Source organism: Nannospalax galili, unplaced genomic scaffold (assembly GCF_000622305.1).
Source record: "Nannospalax galili isolate Female #2095 unplaced genomic scaffold, S.galili_v1.0 scaffold436, whole genome shotgun sequence".
Classification (NCBI taxonomy): Eukaryota; Metazoa; Chordata; class Mammalia; order Rodentia; family Spalacidae; genus Nannospalax; species Nannospalax galili.
The window spans coordinates 657,659-675,067 of NW_008337921.1; the positions used below are offsets into that span (position 1 = coordinate 657,659).

At 50.6% G+C, this 17,409-nt stretch overlaps 1 protein-coding gene across 11 annotated transcripts in view; it reads left to right on the forward strand.

The window, feature by feature from the left end:
- The window catches only part of Ablim2 (actin binding LIM protein family member 2), a 157,313-nt gene that overhangs the window by 131,425 nt on the left and 8,479 nt on the right, over positions 1-17,409 (forward strand). For 6 of the 11 annotated variants that reach the window (XM_008832847.1, XM_008832851.2, XM_008832843.2 and 3 more), the window contains 2 exons: positions 10,553-10,560; positions 10,766-10,846. In XM_008832847.1, the coding sequence (XP_008831069.1) occupies positions 10,553-10,560; positions 10,766-10,846 (89 nt within the window). Of the gene's footprint in view, positions 1-2,660; positions 2,723-9,069; positions 9,125-10,552; positions 10,561-10,765; positions 10,847-17,409 lie in introns of all 11 variants that reach the window. The other 5 variants (XM_008832844.1, XM_008832841.2, XM_008832852.2 and 2 more) reach the window with 1 other exon arrangement.

Here is a 17,409-nt window from a genome sequence, read left to right on the forward strand (position 1 = left end):
TAACTCCAGTTCCAGGAGATCCAACAGCCTTTCTGTCTTCCATGGGCATTATACAACATGGGTGCACTTATGTACATGCAGGCAATTCACACATACACATAAAATAAAAATAGTAAATAAAACATTAAAAATATATAAAGTATTTTTAAAAATCAAATGAAAACTATTGAACTGAGGAGTGAAATAACCAAAATTAAAAAGCAATCTCCTGGATGGTTCTAGAACAGAGTAACTCAATCTGAAGGGAACATCAGAACCTTGAAGTTAAAACTATGGGATTGCTCTAATCTGAACCATTGGGGAGGTTCAGGGGCCTGGGAGGCAGTATTTGTATCTGGAGTCACAGAAGGAGAGAAGGAATGAGTTTGAAAATACATTCAAAGAAACAATGGCCAAAAACTTACAAAACTTGGCAAAAGACATAAACTTACAAGTTCAAGAAACTGAACAAACTGAAAGAAGATAAACCAGAAAGTGTCCACACCGAAGGCAGGTCTTTATCGGACTTCTAAACACCAAGGAAAAAAAATTCTTGAAAGTGTCTGGTAAGAATAGAGATGTTACTACAGGGAAGGACTGGTCCAGTAACAGCTGACCTCTTGTCAGAAATTAAGAGTCTAGAAGCCAATGGCATGTCTTCATGAGGAAAAACCCTGGGGTACCCTAACCCTAACCCATCCTTTTTTTCCTGAGTTTCTTAAATCATACTTGGTGGTATGACAAGGGCCAGGGAGATGGATGAGCAGTTAAGAGTGCTGCGGCTCCCGCAGAGGACCTTAGTTCAGTTTCCAGCACCCACTTGGGGCAGCTTACAACCACCTATAACTCCAGCTCTAGGGAAATCTGATGCCCTCTCTGACCTCCATGGGCACTGCACTCCTGTGCCCCTGCTCCCCCACCCCACATACGCATGACTGAAAATAAATCATAAAAAAGTATGACCAGCGCTGTATGGCGTGGTGGCTCCAGGCAGACTGAAGAAAGACACAAGACAGTTGTTCAGAAGTGGGAGTCAGCAGAGGCCTGATTGGGATGAGGTTTCTGCTGTGTGTGAGAGGCTGAACCTGCCTGGGAACTGTGCACACTGTCCCACTGGCAGCTCAGTGCAAACCTAGTGGAGACCCCTAGCTAGTGTGGGGCAGACATGCAGTGCAGCTGAGGCATCCAAACGGCCAGGAAGACTCACAAAGTCAGACTTCTGATGCAGGTCTGGGATTGGCTGAGAATTCATCCTCTGGGCAAGATCCTGCTTCCTGTTAGTTGGGGACCCACTTTGAGAAGCACCTTTGGTTGACAGAGAGCTCCTGGGCTTCCACTGTGGGTCCATCAGGATACAGAGTACCTGGCTCTGTGTGTAAATTAGGAGGCAGGTGTTTCCAGGAGGGACCCCGGGGTTGTGAGTCAGGGCGTCTCACCTGGCTGCCACCGCCTAGCTGTGTGACCTCAGACCAGCATGTCTGGGCCTTAGCTCTCTTCAGATGAGATGGTAATGTAAAGAACTGGTAAGCAGAGGTCACAAGAGCCGGGAGCTGCAGCAGGCCTGGCCAACCACCATCTCCCCACCCCCTCATGCACCGTGCTCCGAAGGCCTAAGAATTCAACTGCACTTACAGCTGCAACCTTCCAGTGGCTATTTGGTAGCAAATAAGTCCCTGTGTCAGGTCCCCAGTGGAGGTTCTTCCAGCTGTCGGAGGCACCAAATGTAAGGTGCCTAGCCCGGCGTGCTCAAGGTGAGGCCTCCCAGTAGCAGACCAAGTGGGTGGGCAGCTCTGTGCCAGGGGCTCACGTCAGTCCTTGTGAACAGTGGGGAATGTGACCCCCCACATATACCCGCCTGAGCCCTCCCCTGGATTCCTGGCAGCTTCCATGACATTGGCCCCTTGTTCATTCAGTCTTCACTGTCTGGTGCTGGGGACAGAGCCGAGGATGGTCAGAGGAGGTAGTGTGGCCCTGCCCTCTATGGTCTGCAGGCTGGTGAAGGTCAGGCAGCTCAGAGACCCAGGGCATGATTAGGAGTCCTAAGGATGTTTTCCAGCCTACGGGTCCCTGTGCCATGGGTGAGGAGACCCTACATCACCTCCTTCTAGGGTGCATCCTCACCTTGCTAAACCTACGGGTGTCCAATACAGGGCTCCCCTCCGCCCTTTCTGCAAAGCTGGTTCTAAAGAGGTGACAAGAGGCCTCCTGGTTTCACACAGGGCCTACTGGGGAGCCTTAAGGGCCCCTGTCTCTGACCAGCCTGTTTTGTTTCAAGACAAGCTAGCAAATCCCATTTCAATTTGAAATTCCCCCAACCCAAGGATACCCATCCCCATTTGACTGGTTGTGGCCTGTGTGGGCCACCACAGCTCAGAATGGCACATCCCTACCCATCCTCACTCCCAGGTCTGGGTAAGGGGCTGGTGTGGGTGACATTATGCTCAGGCCTATTCTGAACAGGGGGTGCTAGCTCTGTGCTGTTCCTGGTGTGAAGAACCAGGTTCTATGTCATCCTCTGACATCCTGGGGACAGAAGATCACAAGTAACGCAGGGAGGCATCTTGAGGGGTCTTTACATGTTGTCTCCTGCCTAGCCCTGTCCCTCCATCAGAAGCATCGTGGACCATGCCCTTCCCTGGCCTGGCTGAGCATGTGACGAGGCTGTGCTGTGTCTGTTACAGGCTTCCCCTATTCCAAACATGACTCTCTCTCAGGACCTGGGAAGGATGGCCTGGACCTCCGGGTAGGTACTCAGATCCTCCCCAACCAGGAGGCACTAACCAGCCTTTGCTGCTGATCCATAGCTTCGTGACCTCACAGCCAAGAGAGGCTGGGACCTCCCTGCTCACCCACCTCCCTGCTCACCCACCTCCCTCTACCCTAGGTGCTGCCATTATAGTGTTTTCCATAGTGGGATTGGCTTGACCACACCCGGTCATACTCTGGATCCTCTCTGCTCTGCCCCAGGAGCCAGAGAACCCCCAGTGTTTAAGGTAGGGGAGATGCAGGCCCTCAGAGAGACCAGGGCTGATGTGAGAAGCCCTTTGGCCCTACTTCCTCCCCCTGTGACTAGAGCCAGTCAGGCTGGAATGTTCCATGGTATCCATGGCATATATCATGTCACCAGAAAATATGTCCTTTGCCCTGTGACATTATATAAGCCCAAGTTTGGTCACAACTCCCCGCTGATGACTGGTTTGCCTTCTAATCCTGAACATTCCCAATCTCAGAGCACCTGAATGTGAGTACAGATGGTCTGCAGCCTGCCGGCCCCAAGGAGGGCCTGGCGTGTGCCCATATCCAGTTCCCCTGTGAGGAGCTGATCACATTCAGTCCTTCCGGCTGCACTGGGTCTCAGTGACAGCTCCTAGGGTAGAGTGGCCCTGATGATACCACAACCCCCAGGTCTCACATGAACACACAGCCCGAGGAGAGCCTCCTGCACCCAAGCAGCCCTTTTCTAGTTTTAGGACGTTTGTGCATAAATCAAGACAATTTATCCCTCAAGAGAACTGGAGGGGTGTGTGTGTGTGTGTGTGTGTGTGTGTGTGTGGTGTCAGGAAGTGTGTAGCTCAGGGTCAATTGCTCAGCACATTTAAGGCCACAGGGACACTCCCAGGATCGGGGAGATGATGCCAGGAGCCGCAGGCCTCCTTGGCACCAGCCTTTGTTTCTGTATTCTTAGGCTTTGATTGCTGCTGTGTTTCTGTTCAAGACCCAGCTTTAGGGTGTCTCCCACCCAGGCCCCTCTGCATAGATGGATTCTAGGAGACCCCAGACCCCCTCCCATTAACCTCTCTTTCTGTTACTGAATGGACCGTGCTCACAGCTTGCTTCTTTGTGTTACAGGGAAAGTGGATTATGGGAAGTGGCTAGAAACCACATGGGACTCTTCTAACAAGTGGACATAAGTTGCTCCACCTGGGTCATGACCCTGGGGGCAGTGGGATGCAGTTTGGAAGGCTTTTGCCTGTAGCAGGGCTCTCTAGCAAAGGGGCTCCTTGGTGCCAGTGTTTCTAGATTGACCTAGCGAATATGTCCCCAACTCAAGTCAGGTCCTGGGGGTTTGCTAGGTGTGTGAGAAGGAATTAAGGGCCTGTGCTGTCTGCATGTCCAACGTGTGCCATCCCCTGGGAGAGTTTCAGCTTGCTTGTGGCATTGGCGGGCTTGATGGTTTGATTCTGCGGAGGTCACGGTCTCCACTGGTTCCACTTGGTTCAGTTGAGAACAGGTGGTCTGCACCCTGGTTGGGAAGCAGACCTTGTTATGAACGTGGGAAGAGAATGTGAGCAGGCCTAGGTGCTCTAGGCATGAGCTCTGAGAGTCTGTAAAGGTAGAGTCCATCCTTACAACAGGAGCTCTAACTTCCCGCCATCCTTTCAGGAAGTGGATATTCTGAGTTCTTGGCTCTGGGATTCTTTTTTCTCTGCCAATGTTTCCTGTTTTCACCCTCTCTGAGGTCCCTGTATACTTTCATGTCTCCTTCTAAGTGGGAAACCTGGATACCGAATCTATCACCCAACCAGACCTTTACAGCCATGCCCAGCAGTTCAAATCTGGCCTTCTCCCCAGGGCTCCCACTGGGTGCTTTTGCCAGTGTACACCTTTGCCGGTGGCCTGCAGTGCCTGAATCATTCATTAGGTAATTTTCTTCCAGAAAGGTATCTGGAGGTTTAGGTCAAAGCACAGATTCAGTAAGAAAAAAATCCATCACATAACAAAAGAAAGGAAATCTGGGAGAATGTTGTGCCCCAAACAAACAAAGGACACTGGAAAAAGCTGTCACATAGCTTGAGTCCAGGTGTCCTGATAGTGAAGGCCAGATACCACCTGGACCCATTATATAGTTGTCCTTGTCTGAAGGATTGAAGGAAATCAGTTCATCAGGGGCAAAGGTCCTGTTGAGTCTTGATCCAAGAGGAGTTTGTCACAAGGGCCTAGTGGCCCAGGGCATCACACCTTCTGATGTCCAGGCCTGCCACAGGAGGATGTTTACAGCCTTCCTGTGAGCAGACTAGCAGCCGTCTACTGCAGGTCTCACTGTACATAAGGCAGTAATGATTGACAGATGCTGCTTGAACTGTTAGTAAGAGAAAGGTCCCTGGCCGCCTGCATGTCCTGTGGCAAGCAGCTCCCTGGAGTTTCCCATTTTGAGAAATACTGTTGTTAACCTGTGAACAGACAGGTTGCCAAGTTAGGTTAAAAAAATAGTACTGTTGGCCGGGCGTGGTGGTGCACGCCTTTAATCCCAGCACTCGGGAGGCGGAGGCAGGCGGATATCTTTGAGTTCAAGGCCAGCCTGGTCTACATAGTGAGTTCCAGGACAGCTGGGGCTACAGGGAGACCCTGTCTCAAAAAAGACAAAATAATAATAATAATAATTCAGCAACATTAAAAAAATAGTATTGTCATAGTGTGTCATTACAAGAACTTAAAGTTATTCATAAATAATTAGAAGTAAATTCATAAATAATTAGAAGTAAAAGATCTTAAGAGGGGGCTGGAGAGATGGCTCCGTGGTTTAGAGCACTGGCTGCTCTTGCAAAGGACTCAGATTCGATTCCCAGCATCCACATGGTGGCTAATAGCCGTCCATAACTTCAGTTCCAGTAGATCTGACACCTTCTTCTGACTTCTTCACGCATTGCATAACATGAGTGCACTTACATACATGCAGGCAATACATTAATAGAAATAAATAAAAATAAATAATAAAATCTTTAAAAAGATCTTAAGAGATAATAAAATCATAAATAGAAGGCATGGGTAGCAATATTATAGGATGAAATTAAGGTTCAAAGAAATAGTATATGAAGAGGGGACAGTATTTCCTAGAAGCCCACTTTAATAACGCAGTTACAGTGTTCAGAAACTTAAATGTACCAAACAACGCAACAATTACAGACAACCAGACTATGACTAGAATCTATGACTGGAATTAGTTATGTAATGTAACCGTATTATGTCTAGAATGTGGCTCTTTTGAAACAAGACATGGATCTAGTTGGGGACGGGGGGAGGAACATTTGAAACCACTACCACTGAAAACAGCAAGCTTAACCTAATAGATAAATGGAAGCATTTGTACTTTTAAATCCAGTTTTCACATGTTCATAAACTTATAAAAATGTTTGAGGCTGGAGAGATGACTCAGCGGTTAAGCGCATTGGTTGCTCTTGCTGTTTCTCCAAGTTCAAGTCCTAGCACCCACATGCAGCTAACAACTGTCTTTAATTCCAGGGGATCCAATGCCCACTTCTGGCCTCCACGGGCTCTGGGCGACATGGGTGCACTTTAATACATGCAGGCAATACACTCATACACATAAAATAAAAGTAAATAAATAAATATAAAAATGTTTATGTCAAGAGGCAGAGGCAAGAGGATCTGGCATTTAAGACTATCCTCAGCTACATATTAAGTTCAAGGCCAGCCTGGACTACATAAGACCCTGTCTCAAAAATATTTTGAAAAAGAAAACAAAAAGTTTCATCTGTGTCACTATAAAAATCTTAATGAAATAAAGGAGTTGGAGAGCTTCGTGGTTCTAGAAAGAACATATGCATTAGAATTAAAATCACAGATCTGTCTCTGGACAAGTTACTTAACCTTCTGAGCCTTTATTTCCTAAAATTAATGGGGAAAATGATTCTTATCTCTGAGTTATTATGAGGACAAATATGGCCGTGAGAGCTTTACACAGATTTGTATGTGACATGGTTTCCACATGAGTCATGATTTCAGAAGCAAGCCCTTTCCCCTCCTCCCCACCAGGGTCTGCTGAGTCAGGAGGCTCATTCCTATGTGGGCTTTAGCAAGAACAGTGTGGCAGCCAGTGTGAACAGCCAGGCTCTCATCCCTACCAGGACTTTCTTTGGAAAGTAAAACATGAGTTCAAACTCCTACGGTCATTGTCTTTGTTATGTGAGCTCAGCAAGTTGCTTGACCTCTCTGAGCCTCATCTGTAAAGTGCTGAGGATCTGTAAAGATTAGAGAATGTATGTAGAGCAGCCGGCACATAGTAAGTGCCGAGAATAGGAGAGATAAATAGCCTGGCATCTCCATTGAGAACTGCAAGGGAGTCGGCCAGGGTGGGGCCAAGGCAATACAGCCTTCCACTGATCCCCAGACCACTCAGCTCCGTTGCTGGTCCACATGTACAGGATAGCCCAAATTTTGCTGCACTGGGAAGTCTTCCAGAGCCGCATGGGGCATAGAAGCCACGCCTCCTGCTCTGGATCAATGCCTCCCCTGCACCACCACCACCACCACCACCTGGAGGTTGGGCCACTTCCCTCCTGAAATGCCATCTCCCCTTAGGCCTCCAGCAAACTGGATCTGCTGCTGGGAAGTGGTCTCTGCTGACCACCTGTGATGCAAGTCGCCAGACACTAGGTGGCAGCATTTCTCCTTAGACTTGCCTCACTCTGTACAAGGTCTTTGATGGACAGGTGTGCCTGGGGCGCTGTCTGAGACTGAGGAAATGTCCCCCAACACTGTTCTTGAAACCTCCTAAGGGGAAGTGGTGGAGGGGAGAGATCACAGAGGGGTACTGACTGGTCTGATGCCTGGATCAGGACCCAGGGAAGCAAACCAGAAATGAACCCAAAGTTGGAGTCCTAAGAGTCATCGTAAGTTATTTCAACAGTTTTAGAAATCCAAATTCATGAAAAAAAAAAAGCCCATGATGAACGAATGTCAAACATTTAAATAAAGAGCATTCCACCCTGTGCTTTCCACACTTACCTTCTCCTCAGCCTGCCCCAGGCTACTGGGTTCAGCTCTGCAGCAGGAACAGGCCAAGGCTTCTCTCTGGGCCTCAGTTTCCCGGATTCAGATAAAGAGCTTTAGGCCATGGGGTCTCCATGCACCTTCTCTGTGATTTATAGCCAACCCTGCTTTCTTGTCAACAGCAGGGTCTGTAGGGAAGCAGCTTTCCCTGTGACTGGATCAGCTGGCTGAGCACACAGTCCCCTCTAACTGCAGGCAGCTCTCTCTGCTGAAATGCGATCTCTGGGCACAGTTTCAGAAGTGCGGCCCAACCACCCTGACCCAGTTTCAGGCCCTGTATCGGTGCCGTGGGCAGGGCCGGGTGCAGCCAGACGTTTTTTCATGGAGCTCGGCTCACAGCACAGTCCTGGCTCAGATGGCAGATTCACAGCAGGTTGAGGGTTGAGACAGGACAGGGACTGGAGCACCACAGGGGCTCATGCACTTTGCAGTGGCGGGGACCCTGCAGGAAGCCTTGGCTTAGTGGGCTGAAGAGAGAATTCGGTACCTCACAGGTCATGATGTGTTGAGCTGACAGCTTGTCAGTGAAAGCCATAGGCAGTTGAGGTGGTACCCAAGTCAGGTGGAGGGACTCTCAGCTCCATGTCCCCTCAGAGCATCACTCTTTGTTATTGTGAGAGACAGAGCCACTCTATCCAGGGTACCAAGTGCTTCCAACACAGGCTCTACTGGTGAGCCCTGAGCTGCTGTAGTTTCTGGGGTTAGCAGAGATCCGTCTTGTTTTGGAGCCTTGGAGTAAGTGGACATTGCCACACTCAGCTGTGGAGCTGAGGGTTGGGGGTTCTGGGAGCAGAGAGAGAGATGGTGTATTGCTACAGGAGACAGTAGTCAGTGAGTCCCCTTTGCTGTCTTGTGGGCACAAAGGGCCCAGGGGTGCTTCCTGGCTCTGCCTAGAGCACTGGGAAAACAAACTATGGGTACCGCATGAAGAGAGAGACACCCCAGGGTGCCATGCCCGTCACAGTGTAAGCACAGGAAGGACTGTGCCAGCTACAGAGTGGGACCCAGGCACTGGAGCGCATCTGTAAAGGTGGGACAGAGTTGACCAGGCAGGCAGAGTCCTCCAAGGCTTGGGAGGCAGGTGTGAAAGCCAGAAGCCCATAGGGCAGGTGTTCTGAGCACTCTACTTCCAGAACCAAGCTTTGCCGTTCATCACCTGAGCCCTTCATTGTGTTGCAGACATTCTCTTTCCTCAGCTGTTCGAGGATTGAGGTACATGGGGGATGTCTCCAGACCACTTACCACCTGCCCCATGCAACCTGCCTCTTGCCGTCCTTTCTCTCTCTCTCTCTCTTCCAGAATGCCAACCTGGCCCCTTGTGGAACAGACCCGGATGCCAGCTGGGGCACTCGAGGTATACACAGCGGGGACCCCTGTGGGTCTCTGGCTAGTCAGGGGTCAGTAACATATCTCCCAGTCTCATTCTGAGGCTAACCCTCCAGCACCTGCTGGCAGATGGCTCTGCACCATGAGTGAGGGTTCCCCTGGTGAGCAAGGATCTGCTGGTCAGTGAGGATCTGCTGCTGACCCCCAAGCTTTCTGTCTGTGCACTGCAGGGGCCTCTTATGGCTGGCGTGTGCTGCGCGTCTCTTGGAGCGCAGAGTCCCAGGCGATAGCTTCTAGGGTCTTGAGCTGAAAATGCAGGGCAAGCCCCACCTTTTGCCGTCGCCGTTTCTGTCAGGGTGTATACGAATGGCCATCTGGTCACGTCGTAGGTGCTCCGTAGAACTCTATGCTCCCAGCTCTGAGCCCTATACCTGGACACACTTATGTACTTGTCACCTCTGGAGTGCAGGGGAAAACCTGCTCTTGTGTACCAGTTCACATGGAGATGGAGTGTCAGGTCGTCATAGCCTGCTCTTAAAGAGGTTGTCCAAGTCCCAGGCCTCAGAACTGGCCTGCCAGAGTCCTATGTGAGGAGACCGAGGGATTCGCCCCGGCACAGGCATTTTTCTCCCCGAATGGTTCTAGTAATTCTGCTTTGGCAGGTCCTGTGTGCATGGAACCCCTCCATCTGTTTAAGTTTAAAGAAAAGCATTTTCAAAAGCTAGGGTACAGAGCTGGATAGTTTAAAAGAGGAAGAAGGTCATGAAGAAAAGGGACTAGGCTATGGCTCAGTTAGTATATGCTTGCCTTACATGCATGAAGCCCTGGGTTTGAGTTCTAGCACACAGAAACTGGGTATGATAGTGCCTGCCTATAATCCCAGCACTCAGGACCTGGAGGCAAGAGAATCAGGAGTTCAAGGTCATCCTCAGCTACATAGTGAGTTCAAGTCAAGACTAGCCTAGGCTGCATGAGACCTTGTCTCAAAAAAAATGTAAAGAAGAAAGGACAATGGGGAAACTGAGGTACAGGGACACAGGTCAGAAAATATATCAGTCTCTCCAACACCCGTCCCCTTAAAGTTTTCCCTGGAATACCCATTGCACATCTGGGTAAACTGAGACAGGTGTCTTTCTCAGAGTGGCCCAGAATATCAGGAGAGACATCTCCCAGCCGGGGAACACAGTGCTGATGCCCAGCTTCCGGTCTGGCCTCCAGCCTCCTGGCCATGCCTCCTGCTCTCAGTTTCCCATGGGAGACCTTTAGAGTTCTTCCCTTATAGTCCAAGATCTGAGTCCCACACAGGCTGTTCAGGGGACCAGAGACTATGCATGACCCAGCTGACTGCAGGGGTGGGGAGGCATGGGTGTGCCCAGGAAGGGGATCGCCCCCAACCTGGGGATGGGTTCATGTGTTTCCTAAATCAGTCCTGTGGTCTCTGCTCTTTCTCTTACAGAGTACAAGGTAAGGGGCCACCCACCTGCTCTAACTGACCTCTCCTACCACGCTGAACCTGCCCAGGTTAAAAGTTCCTTTTTGTTGTGCTTTCTTTATGAAATATGCATGTCTGCAGCCCACGCAAGTATGTGGTCGGGTGTGCCTTTTGGTCAGCACTTTGGCTCCAAGGGTACTTGCATCTCAAGATGACCCTGTGATGTGTTCTCCACAGATCTACCCCTATGACTCTCTCATCGTAACAAACCGAATCCGGGTGAAACTGCCCAAAGATGTGGACCGGACACGGCTAGAGGTAAGGAGAGGCAGGGGTTGCTGAGATTCCATAGTCCTTAGCCACAGAGTCAGGCTCATCCCCCTTCCCTGAAGGGCTGACATCATGGTGACAGTGCAGGGCTCAGAGTCAAGGACCTAGGAAGCTTCAGAGGCTAAGGAACATGGTTACAGACCCAGCCACATGGACTTCGCAGAGGGACCCTGACCTATGGATGGGGCAGGGAAGGCTGAGCTCAAGGAGCCCATGGTGGTCCTTTCCCAAGTGCTGCTGAGGAAAGATGGCCCAGCTTGCAAGAGAAATTCTCAGCTTCTCTGCCAGTCTGGAACAGGGAGGTGTTCTGAGGATAGCAAGCACAAGTCTGAGAGTTCCATGAGGTTGTCAGCAGAGCAGTGTCGGATCATGCATGTTGGCTTAAAGAACAGACTTCACTAAGCACTTACTGCTCCAAGACCAAAGTGCTCTGTGCTTCTCTGTTTCCTCAAAACTACCTGGCAGGCAGCAACATCAGTAGTGAGGCGTCCCCTGAGCCTCCATCACACAGATGCAGCCTTCCAGGCTGTAGTGAGGGGTCACCAGACTCCCAGGAGCAGAGGCTACGTCCTGCCTATGCCCCAGGCAAGTACCAGACCCTGCCCAACCTGCTCACAGGGCAGTGTCTTTGTGTGTGACCCAGAACAGGAGAACAGACAGCCAGGGGCCCCAACAGTATGGGGCTCAGGAGAGATGACTGAGCAGAGACCCAGTACCTAGGTCCACAAAGAGTGACCTCTAAGGTGGGTAGATGGGCCTGGTAGAGGCCTGTGCTGGGGTACAGCCTGTAGAGAGGACCTGTCTGTGTTGACGGCAACAGGCTCAAGCTGGCCCAGAGGACAGTCAGGGCGTCCGTAAGTGGCAGAATGGGGTTCAGGGGTGGGGGTGAGGCCTCCAGTCAGAGCCTGTGGGATAAGGCCTGGGTGGGAAGGGCAGCATTGCAGAGCACCAGCTTTCCTGGGATGCTGAGTTATCTTCACTTCAACCTTCATCTCCACACCTTTAACAAGAGGACCCAGAGCCACTTGAGCAAATCACTGTGTAGACAGAGGTCATGTGATGCCCTTTACCTAGGGCCTAGAAAATAGCTATTCCTCAGCATGGGGACAAGGCAACTGTGACCCCCTTATAAGGAGGTGGCACATATCTTAGACTTTCTCTGTTGTAACCATAGTTACCCAGAGTGACGTAAGCAGGAAAAGAATGGACTTACTTACCTGACTGAAAGACCCCTTCAGGTGTGGCTTGATCAGGGGCGAAGCAGTGCTTCTCACACCCAGTCACTGGGCTCCCTCTGTACTAACTCTGCGGAGACAGTCTTGCCTCCACTCTTGGGTCCAAGGTCTTCGAGGGAGAGACCTCTCTCTCATCTATTCTTATGAAGTTCTCAGTGAGCCTCTGGGGCTCACCTACCTCTAAATCAACCAGTTCTCCTTGGGGAACATAATCCCCCAACTACTCAGCCTAGAGCTCAAGGAGCTGTTGCACCACCTGACCTGGAGGAACCCAGGTAGCTCCTGGAGGAAACTGAGACCTGCTATCTGAGATGGAAGGAAGGTGCTGAGTGACAGGCAACTTTCCACCACAGGAAGGAGATAGCACAGCATAACAAGGTCTCAGTCAGTGGCCACGCAGTGTAGTCAGCCCTGCATGGTGTGGACCTGCCACACTGGTGAAGGGGCCAGAGTTGGAACTCTGGTGAGCAGAACACTTGGACCTCATCCAGCAAAAGGGGAAAGGCCACCAAAGTAAGCACTCTCATGCATTGCAGCGTGTATCATTCATGGGAGGGGCTGTCAGCTGGGCTGGCTAAGAAGCTGTGAGTATTGTGGGGCTGGGGTAGGAGAGACTAGGGATTACCCATCACAGCTCCCTGCTTCTGGTCCTGGGAGTCTTTGTCTGGGTGCCACATGTAGCGTCAGCCCTCTCCACAGACGGCACTAGTGCCGATGGCCCACAGGGGTGTCTTGAACTTCAGGTGCAGCTGGAGCCTTGTCGATGTTGGGGTCAGGAGTCCTGCAGCTGTATAAAGGGGGGTGCTTCTGGCTGTGCTCATGGGTCAGAACTGGCCCAGAAGACCCCTGTTTGCTGGTGTCTTGGTTCTTTTTAAAAACTATTTTATTTATTTATTTTATGTGTATGAGTGCATTGCCTGCATATATGTAAGTGCACTTGTGTCGTGCAGTGCCCATGGAAGTCAAAAGAGGACATCGGATCCCCTAGAACTGGAGTTACAGATGGCTTGTGGGTGTTGGGAATGAACCCAGGTCCACTGCAAGAGCAGCCAGTGCTCTCAGCCACTGAGCCATCTCTCCAGCCCCTAATATTAATCTTTATTATTATTATATTATATGTATATAAGTGTATTGCCTACATGTATGTAAGTGCACCTGTATTGTGCAGTGCCCACAGAGGTCAGGAGAGGATGTCAGATCCTCTGGAATGTAGTTATAGATGGTTGTTAGCTGCAATGTGGGTGCTAGGAATTGAACCCGGGTCTTCTGTAGGAGCAGCCAGTGCTAACCACTGAACCATCTCTCCAGCCCCCAGATGCCTTGGTTCTTTAAAGGGCATATCCTTGTGGGCTCCTGGGACTAAGTGCTCTTACATCCCAAGAGGTGACTGAGACTCAGATGGCATCAAGGCAGCTCTGCAGCCCCCTAGGAGCCTGTCGGGGCTCCCTGCTTCCTTTTGGGACTGGGACGTACCTCTGGTGACTTCTGCTTTGCCTGTCGTGTGTGTGCTGAAGCCAGATGCAACCTGCGGAGTGGGTTCAGTCTTTTAAATGTCTATGAAGGAGTCCAAGGGTCTGACTCCCTTCTGTCCTCCAAGCTCAGCCAGCCCCATGTACTGAAACTGTTACCATAGCAGGGCACATCTGTCCCTCCTTTCTCATCCGCCTGGGGACTGGGATGTGAGCCCTGGAGGGAGGAGGCCTCCCTGCAGAAGCAAAAGTCACCCTGGTATTTGGAAGAGAGTTCCGGTTTTCTATCAAAACAAATTCATAACTGTTGTACCAGTCCAGAGAGGCACAAAGAAGACTGGGGAGTTCTGGGGTTCCCCACCCATCCATCTCTCCAGAGGGGAGGGGCTTCCAAAAATTTCTCTTGTGCAAACACTAGCCATGACCAAGCTGTCTTTTGGATGAGGAGGACGCAACAGTACACTCCACTTGACATTGATATTTTTCAATGAGATTTGACATGGACATTTTCTGTGCTGATTCATGACAGCGTGCCCCCACCTGGGGTGCATGCTGACTCCCTGCATGTGATGGACAGCACTACCACACACACCCCCACTGGCTGAGCTTGTCACATGGCAACACTCTCTGCAAGGCAGGCTGGAAGGTGGAGTCAGCTGTGAGCTAGGAAGAGGCCCATGGATGTGGTGGGCAGCAGATGGTGACCTCTCTACCCTTGCAGGGTTTATCCCTGGCCTTTGGCCACTGTCAGTGACACTCTGTGCCACAGTGCTCAGCCGAGTCTCCCAGTCATTCATGGGCACCAGTGCTGCCTGGGACCCCAAGGAGACTTGTGAGCAAAAACAGACATGAGCTCTGCCCTGGTAGATCCAATCTTTGGTGGAAGAGAGCTGTCCATCAACCGATTATCCAAATGAGTGTGCATACAACCCACCAACACTAGGGCTCTGAAAGACAGGAAACTGGGCCTCTGAGTGTGCTTTTAAAATGAGCAGACAGTAAGTAGTGTAGTAAGCATCGTGTGTGTGCACCTGCATGAAGTGTATGTGTTTTGTTAGTAACGGGAGGGATGGCAGAGAGGAAGAGAATTCTAGGGAAAGGAAAGTACATGAGCAAAGGCCCCAGGGCAGGAGAGAGCTTGGGCTGTTTGAGGATCAGAACCAGAAGAAAGCCAAGCCGGCTGGACTTGAGCAGGTAGTAGGAAGGATGGACCAGACCTCTCAGGACCCTAGGCTATGCTAAGATGTTTGGCTCTTAGCTTGAGTATGACAGCATTTAAGGCGGGGACTACATGATTAGGTTTTCGCTTTAAAACAGGCTCTCTGGCTGCATTGCAGAGCTTGGGCAGGCTGTGTGGATATAGGCGGACTGTTTAGGGGCAGGCTGAGTCATCTGGGTAACAGCTGATGGTATCTTAGACAGGGGTAGCATGGCTGAGGGTGGGGTGTGGAGGCTTCAGGCAGTGTTTAGGAGGTGGAGGGAGCATGGGAAGTGCATCTTGGATGGAGCAGTCCAGGCTTGACTCCCACAGATCTGGGTAGAATGAGATGTGGTGGTCTCCTGGGTGGAGCTGGTGTACCGGACTGATAATTGATGGATGTCCTGGCCTCTGAGGCCTAGCTGAAGGAATGTGACACAGCCTGACAGCAGTAAAAGGTGCCACATAGGTGCCGGGCCCCACTCAGTGGGTGTGATGTCAGTGTCTTATGATCCTCATGAGCTGAACTCTGCAGGAGGTCGACAAATCATAAGGTACCCATGGACAGAGCAAAAGCTACCAGGGAACTCCCAGTGAGGCCTAGCTGGACCCCCATCCTCAGATGTAGGGCTATCTGTCCTGGAGGAGTTGAATCCCAGTCCCTGGCCATGGCACACCAAGGACTTCCTGACCAGAGAATCTCAGCCCCTGTGTGTTCTGAGTGGTTGGACTCTGAGGGCCTGCTGGACCTAGGCTCCCAGTTCAAGGGACAGAACTCTTACTTTTCCTAGTCTGAGCCCAATCTCTGCACACACATCTGCCCCCATTCTCCTCCAAAGGTAGTATTGTTCTAGCTGTGTGACTGTGGGCAAGAAACTTAACTACTCTGGGCTTGACCCCTGGTCTGTCAAATGACAAGGACAGCATCTGCCCTGCTGAGAGGTCACAAACAGGTAACAGCGGCTCGGAAATACTCGCTGGGGACCTTCCACATCAGCAGCAGGTGGGCACCTCTGTGCATCTCTCCTAGTCACCCCCATTCCACCAACCTGAGGTGACAGCCCTGCAGATCTCCAGAGGGAGAGGGACATGGCCTTGGTCCAAAATGAGATTGCTGAAAACAGGGAGAGACAGCTACAGGGATGGAGCTGGAAGCGGGGAGGAAGGGCCACGTGGATAGAAATGGAGGTCGTAGGAAGTCAGCCATGGAGGAAAGGTGCCTTTTTCTGGTATGCAGTGCCTGGCAGACATGGATGATGAGAAGGTTGATACATGGCACATGTAGTGCACATGTCCCTCCTGGCTGTGTGGCTGGCTGGGTTCCACACACACAACATATTTTAACACACTTGTTTTTCACAACCCCATGAAGCTTCCAGATGGCTTCCAGGTCCTCAAGGCTCCCAAGAGGCAGAGATGGTATCCAACTAAGTTGATGCTCAGAGCTGCTCAGCTAGCCTCCCTTCTACATCAACTACAGTAAGGAAATGAATTGCCAACCTCTTGCCTGCCCAGCCCCCAGATGCACTCTCTATGAGTCTGGGCCCTTCAGCAAACCAAGAGAGATACAGAAACACATATACATCTGCATAGATGCAGACACATTCATAGAAACACAGAGATAGATGTGTGGATGAACAGATACATACAAACATACATACAAAAGATAGGCATGCATAGATATACATATAGATCCATAAACATACGTATAACATGTGTATACATGATCCATAGCTATATTGCATGTATCCATATATGCACACATACACAGATGTACATAGATAGGTTCATACATATGTGTATACCTGTGGTTTGGGAGTGAAATATTACACAAAAGGCCTGTGTATTAAATCCTTGATCCCCATCCAGAGGATGGACTCATTGATAGGTGACTGGGTCAGTTGGCTTACCCACTGGGGAGGGATGGAGGCTCTCAGAGCTGGGGCCTGGCTAGGGGACGTGTAGGGGAAGTAGGTCCTGAAAGTACCTGGTGTTACGAGTTTGGGACCACTGAGAAAGACTACCCAGACTCAAAAATTTCTGAATCAGCTGAATTAAGCTTTTACAAGTTTATTACAATTTTAAAGAAAAAATCCTCAGAGCAGGCGAGCTGGTACTCTTGGCAGCTGCCTTGAGGAGGAGAACGGAGGAGACAAGGCGTGGGGGTCGGACATGGCTGACCGGCAGCCACACGGCTGGGAGAAGGAAGCTTTAGAGAAAGTAAAGAAATACAAGATGCCGGGGCAGCCCAAAGCCTTAGAGCATGTTTAGAAAGGAGAGCCATGAAGAAAAGGAGAAACTATACTCCCTGAAGACGCCGACAAGCTCACGGACTGCACGGCTATACCTAGCTAGTCTAGAAGGTCTGCGCTGGTAGGCAGGATTCCAGGCAGGAAGAACTTGCTGTGTCATTAATGCACTAGGTGTTCTGCCCATTTATTTATCATAACCCACCTTCCTAGGGGTAGTCCTATGACCAGATGATTGATCAGTTAAACTTACACAAATGGAGAGATAAACCTTGTCCCCTAGACCACCACATGTCCCCTGCTTCCAAATGTAGGGAACCAAGAGCTGGGCAGCCGGGTTCCACCGACCCTTCTGCCAGGATGCTCTGCCTCACCACAGGCCCAGAGACGATAGATCCAG